General features: G+C 35.1%; 1 protein-coding gene and 1 non-coding gene across 2 annotated transcripts; one reads left to right on the top strand and one right to left on the bottom strand.

Moving 5' to 3' along the window:
- The first annotated feature begins 766 nt into the window (after window positions 1-766).
- Mterf1 (mitochondrial transcription termination factor 1) lies at window positions 767-11,714 on the top strand. The gene is made up of 2 exons (XM_077796701.1): window positions 767-838; window positions 6,177-11,714. Exon 2 carries the CDS (start codon window positions 6,208-6,210, stop codon window positions 7,357-7,359), a length of 1,152 nt encoding a protein of 383 aa, XP_077652827.1. The 5' UTR covers window positions 767-838; window positions 6,177-6,207; the 3' UTR covers window positions 7,360-11,714.
- Window positions 4,533-4,658, bottom strand: LOC144254031 (small nucleolar RNA SNORA28). Its single transcript, XR_013343405.1, has one exon. It is a non-coding gene; the product is annotated as a small nucleolar RNA SNORA28 (small nucleolar RNA).
- Window positions 11,715-17,670: the final 5,956 nt, after the last annotated feature.

Below are 17,670 nucleotides of genomic sequence, written 5' to 3'. Positions count from 1 at the left end.
TCTGTGTGGTCCTGGGGATTGAATCTTAGGCCTCAAACATGCTAAACAAGCCCTTTGCCACTGAGCTACAGCCCCATCCCCAAAGCATACATTCTCTTGCTGGCTTCTAAAGGGTTTCAATGTTCCCATCTGTAAAATGAGAAGACTGTGGCTCCATAGTCTCAAAGGCCTTCTTTAAGTATGGAACTTAATGATTCCTAAAATAGATTTTGTTTTACATTATGATTGTAAAGCAATTTATATACCTAAATTTATATATTTTTATGTAATGGTAAACGTTAATGCAGACATAGGAATCACTTCCACGCAGAAGTAGACTTTACAAATGCACACAGGAGTCATTTCTAATTTTTTCAGTATCAATTTTTTTTAAACCTGGAGAAAAGCAGTAAGTAGTTTCACTTACTAGATAAACTGATTGTTAGTGACTCCATTCGCAAAGATAAATCTTCATCCTAAAAACCAACAAAACAAAGTTAATTCAAAGTGACAACAAATATGAGAAATCTAAGCGGAAGATAAAACAGAATTGGTTCATTGATAGAGAAACCGGCTGGCCGGTGGGTAGCTTCCGCCCTGTCACGCCCTCAAAACCGGCCCAGTCACGCCAATCCCGGCACTCACAACGGTCTCTTACCGCCCTCTGCAGGGCTCTTCAAGTCGGGCTACTGAGGACTAAAGCAAGGCCGTCGGGGCGCAGGGCCGATGACGTCACATATGCGCGCGGCCCAAAGCAGGAAGTTAGTCTTCTCCACTTCCTCTCCTCTGTCCAGTTCAGGATTCCTGACGCGGAAGTAGAAGGCATCTATGTTAATCCTTGCTACTGTGTACAGTTCAGGTGAGTTGGGAGCTGACCGGTTTTTGTTTTTGTTTGAAAGCGTGCCTGGGTGTATTTGGTTTAAGCTCAACTCCTTGCCGAGCTTCCCCTGGGGGAATAAGAGGGATGAGAAGAGCCTCTGATGTGTCATTGCTGTGGTTTTTGAGTTAAGAAAGATGAAGCAGGGTTCAAACTCTCTACGCAAACTAAGGGGACTCGGTGCCCTTTTAGATTTTGTAATTTTAGAAGTAATACTTTTTAGGGTGTTGTACATGGGGTTAAGACAATGTGTATGAAGCATTTGGCTCTGGTTTTACAAAATATATTCGAGATTTCACTACCCTTCCCCATCACGTTAGTCGCATACTAGCGGTTTTCTTCTCAGTATGACTGAGAAATATTCAGTTTACATGAGGTAATGCATCTTACAGAAGTATCATGCGTTGTTATTTATTATGAATTCTTGGCAGTGTTTTGCCGTTTCTTTTTTTGGGGGGGTGTGTGCCATGTATAGAAACAGTGATTTCTGCTTTTCTGGAGGGATGAAAGTCCAATTAAGATCAGTAAGGGGAGAAATGCATTGTTCCAAAGAACTCCATATTTACTTATCTTGCTGTGTCAAAAGAAGATCAGCTGGAATGTGTTGCCTTAGGGCCTGTGATTAGCCATTTTCATTAGAAGCCCCTTAATAGGCCAATTGTAGAGAAGAAGGGAACATAAATCCTCTTCTTTTTTTAAAAATATTTTTTTTAGTTGTAGTTGGACACAGTGCCTTTATTTTATTTATTTAATTTATTTTTATGTGGTGCTGAGGATTGAACCCAGCGCTCTGCCACTGAGCCACAAGCCCAGTCCCAATCCTCTTCTTTTATTTCTTGGACCTCACAAGTTACAAGTACAGAGATTTTCAGTATGTTAAGTTTGGACATTAGCCCTTAATATATGGTTTTGAGAAATTGAATCAGTTTGAGAGAGAAATTGAAGACAATTATGAAATATTTATTATTTTTGTAATTTGTTGATTGAGGAAGTTAATAACAGGCTGTGTGAGTCACTATGACAAAAGTACATGAGAAAAACAACTTAAAGGAGGAAAGATTTGTTTTGTTCATTGTTTCAGAGGTAAACCATGATCACTTGGCTCCATCACTGTGGGCTTGGAGTGAGGCAGAACATCATGACTGGGAGCACCTAGTGGAGAAAAATTGCTCCTTAGAGCAGAGGAGGGTCTTGGAACAAAAATATGTCCTTCAAAAATACCCTTCCCCACACTGACTTATGTCTTCCAGCTAGGTCCTACCTCCTGAAGTTTCCACTATCTTCCAGAAACAGCCACCAGCTGGAGACCAACCCTTTAACACATGGGCCTTTGCTGGGGGTTCCAGATCCAAATTGTAACAGGCTGTTTATTCACCTTGCTAGATATTATATGAGTACTTGACTGGAGAAGAGCTGCTAATGTAAAAATTACTGGTATTTTTGAAGTCTGATATTTTTTGTGTTATAAATTGAAAAATAAAGGTAACACAGTTTCCATTGCATAATTCACCCCTAGACCAGTTTAATTTGTTTACATTTTTTGTCTGATTGCAAAATAACACATACTCATTAAATAAATCATAATATTTCTGAAATGATAGAGCCCCCATTAATCTTTCAGAAATGTAATTTCACTTTTTCCTTTTGCTGTATGTATTACCGTTTCTTTCCTTTAAAAGTATAATCCATTCTTATGCAGTTTACCACTGAGAATATCTTGGATATTTTTAATTGCATTAGGTATGCTACGATTTTTTTTTTAGCACCTGTATGGTATTATATCACATAGCATACCACAATTTGTTAAATAATTTTACTATTGGTGGGCATTTGGGGTTCTTTTTGCTATAGCAAATGTTAGGATGGGCATACTTTTTTATAACAATATTGTTATATTTTTGTCCTTTTTTTCCCTTTGTTTAATTCTAAAGAAGTGGAAATGTTGAGTTAAAAGATGAACATTTAAAATTGTGATAGATGGGGCTAAATTATCCTCCAATAATAGTATTTGAGACTTTCCTGTTTTCTCATATGTTCACTAATGGTCAGTACTGTTAATTACTATTGATTTTCGGTTTAGCAGAGAACTGCTCATTCAATTTTTGAGGTCACTATATTAGTGTTGTAATCCAGTTCATATTTCAGTTCTGTAATAATAAATTATTATCAAGTGATTCATTTCAACAGTAAATATTTTAAGTTAAAGATTTGAGGGAAAACTATTTATGATGGGTAGATATCAGGAATATGAACCTTTCTGAAAGAAAGGACAGCTTAAGCAAAGATAGGGGGACTAGAATGATTTCTGAGATCTGAGAGGTGATGATGCTAGGCAGTGAGTTTGATTGAAGATAATAGAAGAGATAGCTGGAAAAGTAGTTTGAACTAAGTAGTGAGGGCTTCGAAGGTGGAGTCTATTTTTTTCTGAGAGGGAACTGAAAAGGTCTTTAATCACAGAATGAGGGACATAATCAGATCTTTCTTTTACAAATATCAGTATTGTGGCAATTTTGAGTGACTGGTGTAAGTTAGTTAGCTGGTATGGCTTGTGGAAGAGAATATGAAGACTTAAGAGCATGAGAACAGAAAAAAGTAGAGAGATTGGAGTTCAGAGATGAAGCTGAATCTACATGATTTGATGACGGTTGAGGAAGAGGAAGAAAGCAAAGTTCACTTAGATTTTTATCATGGGTGACTCTCTTAAGTTTCACTGAGAGATGAAATTACTTGTGAAAGATTTGTTACTTTTTAAAGACTCAGCATTTATTTTCTCTTATTTTTGAATTGCTGTTAGAATTTCTGCTGAATGTTCTGTGCCTTGTTCAGCTCTGTTTATGTTAGTAGTACTTCAACTTGTACATACTATCAATAAAAAAGTTCACAAATAGTAATTTATACCTGTCTTATAGTACCATTATGTTGTATACATTATACAACATGTAGAAGTGTACATTTTCAAAGGCTAAGACACGAATACATTAGAGTTTTAGTATTTTTTCCCCCTACATTCCATTGGATTATCTTGCACCCTCTGAGGAAATGTTGGTCTGATATCTAGCTGACAGTGTTCTGTCCCATTCTCCAGTAGAGGTTACCTTTGAGCATGGAAGAGAGAACAGGCTGTTGAGCTGTGAAAGGTAGTCTTTATTCGTGAGTTAGAAGAAGGATCTTATTTCTGAATTTCTAAATTAATGCATTTTTGGAAGAAATGTTGTTATAGAATAGTATGTGGAGTTATGGAGAACTGAAGAATAGTAAGCTCAGTTGAGTTTAGATTTGTTTTTATTGTTTGATGTTTGCTTTGAGAATGCTTTGCCTTTTGAGTTTGAATGTTACTCGAGTCTATAGTTTTAGACTTTTCCTAGTTCTTTTGAGAATCTGTAGACTATGTGAGCCACAGGAATGTTTCTAGCATGTAGGCACAATCTAAGTTTTTGTTCAAATTGGAGTAATTGAAAAACACATACAAAGAGGTTTTCATTGAAATTGATCCTAAAAGCAGTATGTTAAGCAAGAATTTTAGTGGTGGGTTGGAATTATCTATTTTTATTTTCTATTTTATGCATAATTGAGAGAAGGGGCAAAGGGACATGCCTCCCCTAAGTAAGATACCGATGTAAGGAATTAGAAATCAAGAACTAAATTTGTTGCAGCCATATATTCTATTTAAAAAAATACTGCTTAAGCCTATATAACAGCTTGTCTCATGGAAGAGAGAACACTGGAGTAGGTTACACTTTCTTGCTATAGCAAGCTCAAATTGTATCAGACAGTTTCAGTAATCTGTCATAGAGTGTTGCTTGCAAGCAGTCATATATTCTAAAAAAGAGAAAGTAGTTTTTTAAAAAAAATCTATGTGTTGTATGATTCAGAACTTAAGTAGTTTAGGAACAAATCTATGTGTTGTATGATTCAGAACTTAAGTAGTTTATAGGAACAAATCCTCTGATAGATTAAGAAATAGAAGAACGATTTTCTCTTGCTTTCCTAATAAAATATTTCCTGTGAATGAAGGTGCTCATTTAATAGGGACCTATGATTATAATCATATATAAGTTCGTAGTTATTAAGGTTTTATGGGGCTCGGGATGTGGCTCAAGTGGTAGCATGCTTCCCTGGCATGTGTGAGGCACTGAGTTCTATCCTCCGCACTACATAAAAAATAAAATAAAATAAAATAAAAATACTGTGTCCACCTAAAACTAAAAAAAATAAAAAAATAAATATTAAAAAAAGGTTTTAATCCCATGATAGAAGCTGAAAGTGTTGTCACACAGGTGTAGACAGTCCTGGGTTAGTCTTGTGTAATATGGTGATGGGGTAGAGGAAAATGGTAAAAATTACATTTGAATGTTTATATAAAGCTGGGCACATTGGCTTATGCCTATAGTCCCAGCTGTTTGGGAAGCTGAGGCAGGAGGATCACTTGAACTTGGGAATTTGAGCAATATAGAGAGGTCTCATTGTGGAGTGTTTGGATTAATTATCACAACTAGATTTTGTGTGTATTTATGTGAATATGTGCTAGAGATTGAAAACCCAGGGCCTCATACATGCTAAGCAGGTACTGTATAACTGAAGTACACACCCAGTTCCTTAACTGCATATTTTTGAACATAAAAATTGTTTTAAATTTTTGCATTACAACCAAGGGGACAATCAGGTAAAGTGAATGAGATGGATATTAGAATCAGGAGCTGTTGACCAGAGGTCTTTATATGGTAAGAATTAAAGCTATAAAGCCTGCATGGATTTCAAGGATAGCATAAATCCAGTAAAATATATTTAGCTAGAAATCAGATAATCTGAGGTATTGGCTTTCAGGGCTGGATTTAGAAGTTGAAAACAGGAGACCAGAGGCAAAGAAGCCTGGTATCTAAGGGCAGGGAAAGATCAAATACTTGGGAAGTTGGAAGACAAGGCAGAAATGAAAATGTCATTTATTAGGAATAAACCAAAGGTTTAGAAACCAGGAGGACAAAGTAGAGATGGAGAAGGACTCCTGGTTTTGGGTAGAGAAGGCAAGTAAGATCAAATAGAGAAAGAAAAAAAAAAAACCAAGAATAATTCTAGGGCAGTGATGGTGCCATCACATTCTTCTTTATGTTAAAAATGATAGCAGCCCTGGGTTCACAGATAACCAATAGAAGCAGTGAGCTAGGGAGTAAAGAGTGCTGAATTATTACCATTAGCACCAGGAGAGCTAAAAGTATAGGTATTTTCTTATAAAAAGGACCGTGATGCTTGTAGGATGATAATATGGTCTTTTAGTTACTTAATGCAGATATTTGTGTAATATTATATGTGTTATTTTATGCAGCTTTCCAAAAGATTTGGGATACCTGACCATTATGGCGTCAAGAAACCTCTGGTATATGAGAAGTAACCTTTTCTTTGGTTCAAGATGTTGGATGATTCGCTATTCAGCAGAAATCCTCAAATCAGTTTCATTTAGGCTTTTTGGTGTGACATGTAATAATGGAGACAAAGAGCCTTTGGAGAATGAGGACCTATTGAACAACTTACTTACTATGGGGGTTGATATTGACATGGCAAAGAAACGACAGCCTGGAGTTTTTAATAGAATGGTTACTAATGAGCAGGACCTAAAGATGTTCCTTTTGTCCAAAGGAGCTAGCAAAGAAGTGATTGCTAGCATCATATCAAGATATCCACGAGCTATAACACGCACTTCTGAAAGTCTTTCAAAACGTTGGGATCTGTGGAGAAAGATTATGACATCAGACCTTGAAATTGTAAATATTTTGGAACGTTCTCCTGAATCCTTTTTTCGGTCCAATAATAATATAAATTTAGAAAATAATATAAAGTTCCTCTACTCAGTTGGATTGTCCCAGAAATGCCTATGTCGATTATTAGCCAATGCCCCTCGCACCTTTTCCAATAGTCTTGATTTGAATAAACAGATGATTGAAGTTTTGCAGGAAGTCTGTTTGTTCTTAGGTCACAATGATCCCATAGATTTTGTCAGGAAGATAATTTCAAAAAATCCTTTCATCTTAATTCAGAGCACCAAACGGGTGAAAGCTAACATTGAATTTTTACAGTCAACTTTCAACTTGAACAAGGAAGAACTGCTGCAACTGCTATGTGGTCCAGGAGCTGGAATTCTAGACCTTTCTACAGAATGTGCCAAAAGAAATTATACAAATATCAAAGAGAAGCTGTTTTCTCTTGGACGTACTGAAGAAGAGGTACAGAAATTTGTCTTAAGCTATCCGGATATGATGTTCTTGGCAGATAAAAAGTTTAATGATAAAATAGACTGCCTCATAGAAGAAAAAATTAGTATTTTACAAATAATTGAAAGTCCTCGGGTTCTGGATTCAAGCATAAGTACTTTAAAAAGTCGAATCAAAGAATTGGTACATGCTGGCTATAACTTGAGTGTCTCTAACATTGCTCTTCTATCTTGGAGTCAAAAAAGATTTGAAGCTAAACTGGAAAAAATTAAACGGCTAGAACAGTGCCTGGGGAGTTAAAAAAAAAAAAAGTCTTGGGGCTGGGGTCGTGGCTCAGTGGTAGAATACTTGCCTAGCATGTGTGAATCACTGTGTTCGATCCTCATACCACATAAAATAAATAAATAAAATAAAGGTATTGTGTCCATCTACAACTGAAAAAATATTTGTTAAAAAATTCTTATAATGTATTTATATAATTTAATTTTGAATTTGGGCCTTTCAGAAAGGACAGTTTTGATTTCTTCACCACAAACATGTAATAATCCTTTGGGTATTTTATTTTAAAAGTTCATAAGAACTCAATATTGGCATGCTTAAGTGTAGTCTTCCTAACTAATACTGTATTTTGAATTAATGGCTGCTATATAGTAGTGGTAGTTCCTGAATGCCATGTAAAACAAATGCAGAAAATAAGCTTTTGTGGTTTCTGTTTGGACTGAAAAATCAACAGATTTGGGCTGGAGATATAGCTCAGTGGTAGAGTGCTTGCCTAGAATTCATAAGGTCATGTCCAACACTGATCCCCAGCATAGAAAAAAAAAATTTGACATTCATTCAAATAGTTCTCTTCCCTCATGGTTTTGAATGGCAAGCTATTTCTTCTGTTATTCCAGTGCAATCAGTTATGGTCCATCAGTAAAAGTCTGACAGAATAGAAAGGAGGGATTTTCTCGGTTCCAAATTCCATATTTTCTGTTCAAACCATTAGTGTGTCTCCCAACCTAGGATTTACCATGAGTTTGCCCTGACAAGGGCAACTGTGGTAGATAGAAGAATAATGGCCACCTAAAGGTCCCCAGAAACCATGAGTATGTTATAGTGCAATGGGTTTTATAGATGTGATTAAGTTAAAATATGATTAAGTTAAGGGTCTTGAGATGGGGAGGTTATCTTGATTAATTGGGATGGGCTCAGTGGAATCTCAGGATCCCAAAAAGTGGAAAAGAGAGGCAAATAGGAGGTCAAAGTGGTGGAATGTAGAAACACTTGACCACTTTTGCTGGCTTTGAAGGAGGAAGAAGCCATGAGGCAAGGAATGCAGGTGGCCTATAAAAAATAGAAAAGGCAAGGAAACCAGTTCTGCCCTGGGGCCCCTAGAAAGAAGTGCAGGGCTGCTGGCACCTTGATATTAGCCCAGGGAGAGTAGTATCAAACTTCTGATGTGCAGAACCATCAGAATAAATTTGTGTTGTTTTAAACCAGTGAATTTTTGATAACTTGTTACAGCAGCAAATAGGTTAATAACTGATTAGTTGTATTTAAAGGAGGATGTCACAAAATGTGGTCTTTTTATTATTTCTTTATTTCTTCCTCTTATAAGTAAATTATATTAAAATTTACTTTTCTGGGATTTCTAATGTTAGTGTTTATGACATCTAAATGTGTTGATAAAAAGCTAAGTGTAAATATCTAAATAAAGGAATATTTTTGCCTACTGAATGTAGTTTAAAGAAATGGTGGTCATGTATATTTATATTTTGTTGGCATTTCATTTAATATAAATAAACAGGAATTTCTGGAGGCATTGACTTAAAAATTACAAATTAGATCATGACTATATTTTGAACATATTAATAATCTAGCTCTAATAGCAACTGAGGAGGAACAAGTTTTATTTTTATTTTTTTAATTTTTTTTAATATGTATTTTCCATTTCTCGGCGGACACAACATCCTTGTTTGTATGTGGTGCTGAGGATCGAACCCGGGCCGCATGCATGCCAGGCGAGCGCGCTACCGCTTGAGCCACATCCCCAGCCCCAGGAACAAGTTTTATGACTTTAATTACTTTAGATTATTTTCCAAAGTAATTTGGTTTCTAAATATGGGTTTTGAATTGAGTCACATAACTTCATGGTATTTGCTATCATTAATGCCTCAAAACAGCAACAAGAAACCACCCCACTAATTTGTACCATTGGTAGAAACAAAGTGCCTGCTTTTCAAAGCCATTTATATGTATTGTAATGATCTCCAGTAAGGTATTTGGTAGCAAGTTTGGCATAATTTAGAAACCATGATCTTTGTAGAGACATTTCTTCAGAGTGATATGTCTTTAACTTTGTGTAAATAATTCACTAAACTTGTTTTCTTATAAAATTAAAAACCTTTCAGAGTTGGTAAAAATCAAATTATATAAGGTCTGTAAGATTTCTTGTATATAATAGCTGTTCAGTCAAGGATAAGAAAAATAAGTTACAGTAGTATTTTTTTAAAAACAGCTTTATTGATATCTAATTCATATACCATGTAATTTATTAATTTATATAATTCAAGGTTTTAAAAATATCTACTCATTTAAGTTATACAATTTAAGATAGCGTATACGATCATCACTACAGTATAATTTTTAGAATTTGTATCCTCTAAAAGAAACTGGTACCCATGGGCAGCCAATCTTGTTTTCTCCCTTCCAGCCTCATAGCACTAAGCAAAACCTAAATCTTGCTGTCTTTATAAGTTTGCTTTTCTGGACATTATATATAAATGGAATCATACATACATAATTTGTGATCACTTTCACTTAATCTTTTTAAATTTCATTCATGTAGCTCATGTCAGCATTCCTTTTTATTGCCAAATAGTGTTCTATTATATGGATACAATAGTATTGCTGGGAATTAAAATTATTGTTATGGCTTGAAACACAAAGTATTAAATCGTTGTCTTTGGAGTTGTATGGAAGAATTTCCCAAGGCATCTCTCTTGGGAATCTTAACAAATTTATATGGAACTTGAGGGAGATGGGCAGAGAAGGTAAAAGTTTTTTTGGCATAAGCAGGTCATGGGGATTTCACTTGGGTTGAGATAAATTGTATAGAAACAATAGTTGCAAGTGCCCAAGGAGAATGTAGGATGAACAGAAATATAATACAACACTTGATCATTTTAAAAGTAACATTTTTTTTTGGTCAGAAGTGAAAGGAAAATCCATGTTAATAGGAAAATAAATCACAAAAAAGAAGGAAAAAACCTCCAGAGATAATATTTTGGTGGCTCTTCCTATTGTTTTTCTTTGCAGAACTTATCTGTACTTAGATGTAATATGAGTAGGTATGTAGTGTATATATTTAAGTTGATATTGGACTATTATAGTTTTTCTTGTCCTAATAAATCCTAAACATATTACATAATTTTCAGTATTAAAGGATCAAGTAAGTATTCACCTGTTAACGTGGTTTTTAATGGTTGTATGATGAAATTCTGTTGCTGGATAAACCGTAGTTTCTCAATCTCTCACCATTGTGCAGAGCAAATGAATTTTAGTAATATTTTAAACATCTCATCTGGATTATTTTAACATTCCATAGGTTATACTGTCATTTTTAATCCATTGGCATTCTTTATAAATTAGAAGTTTATTCTAGAAAATATAAAGGTTGAATATTGCATTATTGTACTGTTCTCTAAATGTCAGTTTCACAAAACCATTTTTTAAAAATTTTAATTTGTTATATATGACAACACAATGCATTACAATTCATATTACACATATAAAGCACAATTTTTTCATATCTGATTGTTCACACAGTTGTTGTAAAGGCTTATTTAAAAGCTTTTGACTTGTATCTTTTTGGTAAAAATCAGCATAAAGGTTTCTCTTAGTTAATGCATTTTGATGAATGTAACTGCATGGGTGAATCTCAAATTATGCAGGAGCTAGAGTATGAAATGTGAAAGGAGGCAGAGTACAATCTATATAATTACATTTATATGAAATGTAAATTTCATAGAAAATTCTCACCCATCTGTAATGACAGAAAGCAGATCATTGTTAGGGGATCAGGGTGTTTGGATGGGAAAGGATACTTTGGAGGGACTACATAGAAGTACAAGGACACTTTTTGGGAGCGATGTATATATTCATTGTTTTGATTGTGGTGATGGTTTTGTGATTGTATACATATGTCAAAACATCAAATTAGATGGTTTTAAAAATTTTATTATTTTGTGGTGCTGGGGATTGAACCCAGGGCCTTATGCAGGTGAGGCAAGCACTCTACCAACTGAGCTATATCCCCAGCCCTCAAATTATATGTTTTAAATATGTTTGCTTTAGTATACTTTATTTATACCTCAGTGAAGTTGAACAATTCATTTGCTTAATACTGATTTAAAGTTCTATCATTATGCTGGGTATGGTAGCACGTGCCTGAAATCCTAGTGACTAGTGAGGCTGGGGAAGGAGGATCACAAATTTGAGGTTAGCCTTGGCAACTTATCAAGAACCTGTTTCAAAATAAAAATATTAAAAATAAACTAAAAATAAGGTAAGGATGTAACTTAGTGGTAGATTGTCTTTGGGTTCAATCCTCAGTACCATACAAAAATTATTTTAAAAGTTCCATCATTATCTGATAATAAATTAAACGTCTCTGTGTGCATGTTTCTGTATCTTCTTCAACTATCTTAATCAAATGTATTTGAATTTATATTTCTATGTCATATCAAGAATTAAACAGTATCAGTAAAGGTATTGGGAGACTGTGGAAGCCATCTTGAAAAAAATATTGATTGATTTATACTTGTTTACCAGGATAAACTCCCCCCAAAGCAGCTATGAGTCCAGAAGCTTTTCCTTACCTTGGCCTTATCCTGAATGACCTATACTCTAGTTAAGCCGTGGCCTGAATTAGGTGCAGGGCTCCTTTTCATTCTAGGGGACTTCCTGGACCTTGATTAGGACCAATGGGATGGAATTTACATGGAAAGCAGGTGCACCTTTTTTTGTTCTCACTATTCCTGGATTTCAGATAAAGTTAGACTTTGATCTTTCTGTCCCATGAAAGCAAGAGCTCACTCTCTCTCTCTCTCTCTCTCAATGTGGATGATTTACCTTTTATTTGAAAAAGAATTTTTCCAAAATACATTTTGATATTAGTTTTCATTGCAAAATAATACATGCTTGCCACCACATATTCAAATAATACAGAAATGAATAAATTAAAAAGTGAAAGCTGGTCCCTGCCATTCTTCAACCTTTTAAAACTTAACAAAATTCAATATATATTCATTATAGAAAGTTTGGAAGACACATAAGTAAAATGAAGAAAACTGATCCCCCAGTGACACCTCACAAAGACAGCTACTATCATTAACATTTTGATATATTTTTAGTGCTTATGGATATAAGAAAATTTTTGTCATAATTGTCTTAGAGACTCACATACACACACAAATAGCATAGACCATTTGAGGAAAAATTGGAAAATAAAGATATACTAACAAAAATATTTCACCACCCAATGATAATCACTTAATATTCTGGTGTGTGTCCTTACAGATATCTTTTTATTTACACATAGATATGCATATATGTGAACATAGAATCATTCTAGAATACTATTTTATAATTTTCTTTTCAGTTTATAATACTTTGTGACATCTTTCCATTTTTCCCCTTTTTAATTGATTTTTTAAAAATAAATGACAGCAGAATGAATTAACTATTCTTACTATACATATACAGCACAATTTTCATATCTCTGGTTGTATATAAAGTATGTTGACACCAATTCGTGTCTTCATACATGTACTTTGGATAATGATGTGTATCACATTCCACCATTCTTGCTAATCCCCTGCCTCCTCCCTTTTCCCTCCCACACCTCGATTAAAATTGAACAATTGTTTTTGTTGGAGTTCAGATGTTTCTCAGCTTCCCTTCTCAGCAGTTAGGTGGTGTTGTTGGAGTTGATGCTATCTCCACCCTCAGGGTAGTTGTGTTTGCTAGGGTGAGAGGGTTAGTCCTGGAGGCAGAACTCCTGAAGGTGGGGTTTAAGCTTTGGAATGCTCTGGTCTCTTTGTTGGGAGTCTATTGGTCTGGAGATTTTAAGTCAGTGCACCTCCAAGGCCTAGCAATTGTTTGTCCATGATGGAAGATCGAACCCCAGGAAACTCCTTTGGATTCTGCTTATGTGGTTTAGGAGTCTGTTCTTAGCCCACTGTTTTGCTTGCAGACCCCACTATTTATGGTCTGTAATTCAGTCTCTGAAATTGATCTTTCTCTCCTCCACCCTTTCAAATTCCTGATCAGGTGCTTCTCTCCCAGCTGGTCCTGCAAGCAGCTGGGTTGGAGGGGGAGGGGGAAGCCAGGTATTCCTATATGTAACCCTCTCTCCATGGTTGACCTTCACCTAACCACTTAGGTATACCCTCTGTCACACAGCGTTGGTTTGCCTGGCTCATTTTTGGGGGGCCAGACTCAGGTCTGCCAGCAATCGGCTCACCCAGATGCTGACTTCCATGCTGTGGCTGCAAAATGGTTCCTTCTGCTATCCTCTGTGCACTCTGCCAGCTTCCTTCCTGTACATGGGTACTGTGCAGCACAGCTTACTTTTTTTTTTTTTTTTTTTTTAAGCAACATCTCTGATCTCTAAGCTCTCTGTACCCTGACACTCCTCAATCTTCCTGAGAATAGGGGTTTCTTTAATTTTTTTATTGCTTTATTGCATGCATGTAGGGACTATTCTGGTTTGCAGCTCCAGCTGCTTTCGAAGCTGTGGGGCTAGGGATCTTTTCTGCTTGTTTTATTATATAAGATCTCCTGAGACCCTGATCTGTTCTGAGTGTCCAGTATTAAATTCCAGTAAAGTCCCCCTTAACTCTGGATCATTCACCCATCTTGTTGAAAAGCTGCCTATCTGCTTTTCTTGGTTCACACCATGAATCCACCAAGGAAGCGACCCCTCTATTCTGCCATCTTCCCAGTATCTCACAAGAGGTCTTTTGAAGCCCCTGCCTGGATTTTCTCTTTCATCAGCACACATATTCCTTTTCTAAGAAAAGTAGGATGCAAGGACTCAAGTCGGAGGCAGTCCTTTTTTTTTTTAATATTTATTTTTTAGTTGTAGTTGGACACAGTACCTTTATTTTATTTATTTGTATGTGGTGCTGAGAATCGAACCCAGGGCCTTGCATATGCTAGGCAAGTGCTCTTCCACTGAGTCACAACCCCAGTCCCAGTCCATTCTTTTTGCTTTCCTGCAGTTAGGGAACACTACTTGTTGTACCCTGAGTATTAACTAAAGTGTCTGTAACTAAATAAATGCATTTAGGTCCACATTATCCCTCTCTGCTTACTATATGGGGCCGTATCTCTCAGAACTGCTCAGTTTCTTCAGAATACCTGTTTCTCCTGACTGAGGCTATATGACTGCATTTCATACATGACTACAGGTTGTCATTTTAGCTTAATGTAATAAACTATTCAAGAATTAAAATTGAACTTAGTGTGTGATGAAAAACTCGTAACAAAATTTAACAAGTTACTACTGATTACTGATAGATTAAAATTAGATCTCAATCACCCTGTGTTTATTTGTGCATTGAATTTCATGAACTGCAGGGGGAACTCTAGGCAGCAGTTTGACTATACAGTTTTCTAAAGTCAGCTAGCTATGTGTCTGGCTGATGATTCATACTAAGAAACATCTTTTAAATACCAAGAGGGTTGGTAGTAGGCTGTTTTATCTGTAAGTGTTGTCAGCTTTGAGCTGAAAGAGAATACAGTGATATTCTCATATTTTCCCATGTTAATTTAATGCCTGTTTAAAGGAATGCAAAAATTATTTTCTTTTAATGATTATTTATTGCTTTTTAAAAACAAATACCACTTTTTAATTGGAAAGTTCTGAAATGATGTACTTAAGGGTGCCTTTTGCATTTTTATGTAGGTTTAAAACTTTTTGTTTGTTACACAATCTTAATGCTTAAAAATATACAGCAGTATTCTTACACTATGTGCTTTCAAATTCTTTGCTCTTAACTCTCACCTTAAAACGTCTGGTATTTGTTGTGTTTCTTTGTACAAACCCCAACATAAGGTGGCATGTTCTCTTCATCATTAGCAGTTATATTACCTTTTTCACTTTTTTTAAGAGATTAAGAAGTTTTTTTTTAAAAAAATAAAAATTTTAATTGTGATATCTGAAGTGTGGGAATCAGATTTTGTTGTGAGAATGTTATAGAACAAATAGACACATTATAAGATATACTTAATTTCTCCATCACTTAGAAAACATTGCAAATACAAATATGTATATTCTTGAGTCTCTCATGGCATCTAATATAGCTGCTTTAATGATCTTGGCCCACTTAACTATGATTGAATGAACAATTCTAGAATGATGAAATTGGAAATCAAAGTAAAATATCTGTATTATAAAGCACCATAGGAATAAAGCATGTCTTAGGTGCTTTGCAGCTACAAAGAGGTTGAAACTGCTGCAGTTAAATAATATCATGTCTTACTGTCTGCATTAAACCCTCATCAAGTTGAATTTTGGTCACACTCTACCTGAAGCCTTGACAGTAGACTCTGGGATGGAATAGTCATTGGATAGAGAAGGTTCCTTTTCTCCATACACCTGTCTCCCAGTCTGAAATCAGTACTTACTTAAGTAAAATTTACCTTCTGCTCCTTTATTTTCTTCCCTAGAGGTAATGAGCAAGGGAGATCTCTTGGTGGTAACTTGATCAACTAAGACCTTCAAAGAACCTAGGTATATCCTCTTCCCCTTTCCATTTCCAGTTAAACTGATACAGACGTTCCTTGACTTACATTGGATAAATAATAAATTAATATAGTAAATTAAAATGCATCTGATATATCTCATCTACAGAACATCATAGATTTGCAACACAGTGCATTGCTGAGTATCTTGGGTCTCACAAGGTGACCACATGTCTCACTGGGAGATTTGACTTGCTGCTGCTGCTCAGCATTGCAAGAGAGTATTAATGCATAGTTAGTCTGGAAAAAGATCAAAATTCAAAGCCTGCTTTCTGCTAAATATGTATCATTTTCATACCATTGTAAAGTAGAAAAATGACAAGTCAAACCATCTTAATTTGGGCATCAGCTATTTATATAATTGCCACAATCTGAAGTCATTGTTATAATTAAGGATGTTGGGACCCTTAGTAACTTGGATAGTTTACTAGTTTATTTATAAAAACATTTTTCCTGATTGTAAAGTTATCAAATGGTTATACAACACTGGCAAATACAGGAAAGCAAACACATAAAAAATACTTACAATCTTAATGCCAGAAATAGCACTTGTTAACATGGTGTTATATAACTTTCTTGTCTGTTTTTCTATACATTACATTTAGAAAATGCGTATAATCTCTTTCTTTTTTTTTCCATGTGTGGGGAGTAGTACTGGGGATTGAACCCAGGGTCACTTTACCACTGAGCTGCATCTAGCCCTTTCAATTTTATTTTTAAATTTGGGACAGGGTCTTGCTATATTTCTGAGGTTCTTGCCAAGTTGCTGAGTGAGTTTGGCTTAGAACTTATGATCCTCTTGCCTCAGCCTCTAAAGTCAATGCATTTATAGGTATGAATCATTGTTCCCAGCCTATAATCCCTTTTCTAACTAAAATTAGTTAATTGAACACATATTTGTTAAACTATGCACTATTGTATTTAACAGTGAATTGTTATGTAATTATTTTAAACCTATTTTTATAAATATATGATGAGCATTCTTCCATATCACACACTGTTTATAACCTGTTTTTAGGTATATTGGAGACTTGACAATCTTGGTTCACAGTGGTTAAGGAAATGTGCCATTTGAAAACAATAGGGAAGAGCACTGGCTTCCTAGGAGGCCTGTGTGAGATTAAATGGTCATTGTATGGTGTTATGCTCTGGGCTTGTTCAGGGGATTCCCATCTTGTTTCTACCATGACAAAAAGAATGATTGGATCCTTTGGCTAATCTTGGACTATTTAGAAAGAAAATACATTAGAGGGCTGGGGTTGTGTGGCTCAGTAGTAGAGAACTTGCCTATCACGCATGAGGCACTGGGTTTAATCCTCAGCACCACACAAAAATGAGATGAAGATATTGTGTCTGACTACAACTAAAAAATAAATATTAAAAAAGAAAATATATTAGAATGCTGGATTGCATATTCAAATCTAATTTCTCCAGTAATGATCCAGAATTGAAGTTTCTAATAATTTAATTTAAAAAAAAATTAATAGAAAAGTAAAAATTATAAATATTTATGATAGAAAATATAATGTTTTCATATAATTATAATTGTAGAAAGACTAAATCAAGTGAATTAACATATGCATGAGCTCACACATTTATTTTTTGTGTGGCAAGAACTCTTAAAGTATACTTTCTTGACCATTTTAATAACATGTTATTAACTATAATTATACAATGGATCTTGAACTTACTCCTATCTAAATGAAAATTTGAATCTTTTGACCAATAGCTCCACAATCCCCACTCCTATCTGCCCAAGTCACCATTCTATCTTTGCTTCTATAAGTTTGTCTTTTTTTTTTTTTTTTTTTTTTA

This window comes from Urocitellus parryii, chromosome 3, assembly GCF_045843805.1.
Source record: "Urocitellus parryii isolate mUroPar1 chromosome 3, mUroPar1.hap1, whole genome shotgun sequence".
In the NCBI taxonomy this organism is placed as follows: Eukaryota; Metazoa; Chordata; class Mammalia; order Rodentia; family Sciuridae; genus Urocitellus; species Urocitellus parryii.
This window is presented reverse-complemented; position numbering and strand designations above follow the sequence as displayed.

Excerpts from the sequence above, each read along its gene's own strand:
- Mterf1 (XM_077796701.1), top strand. The coding sequence starts at position 6,208 with ATGGCGTCAAGAAACCTCTGGTATATGAGAAGTAACCTTTTCTTTGGT.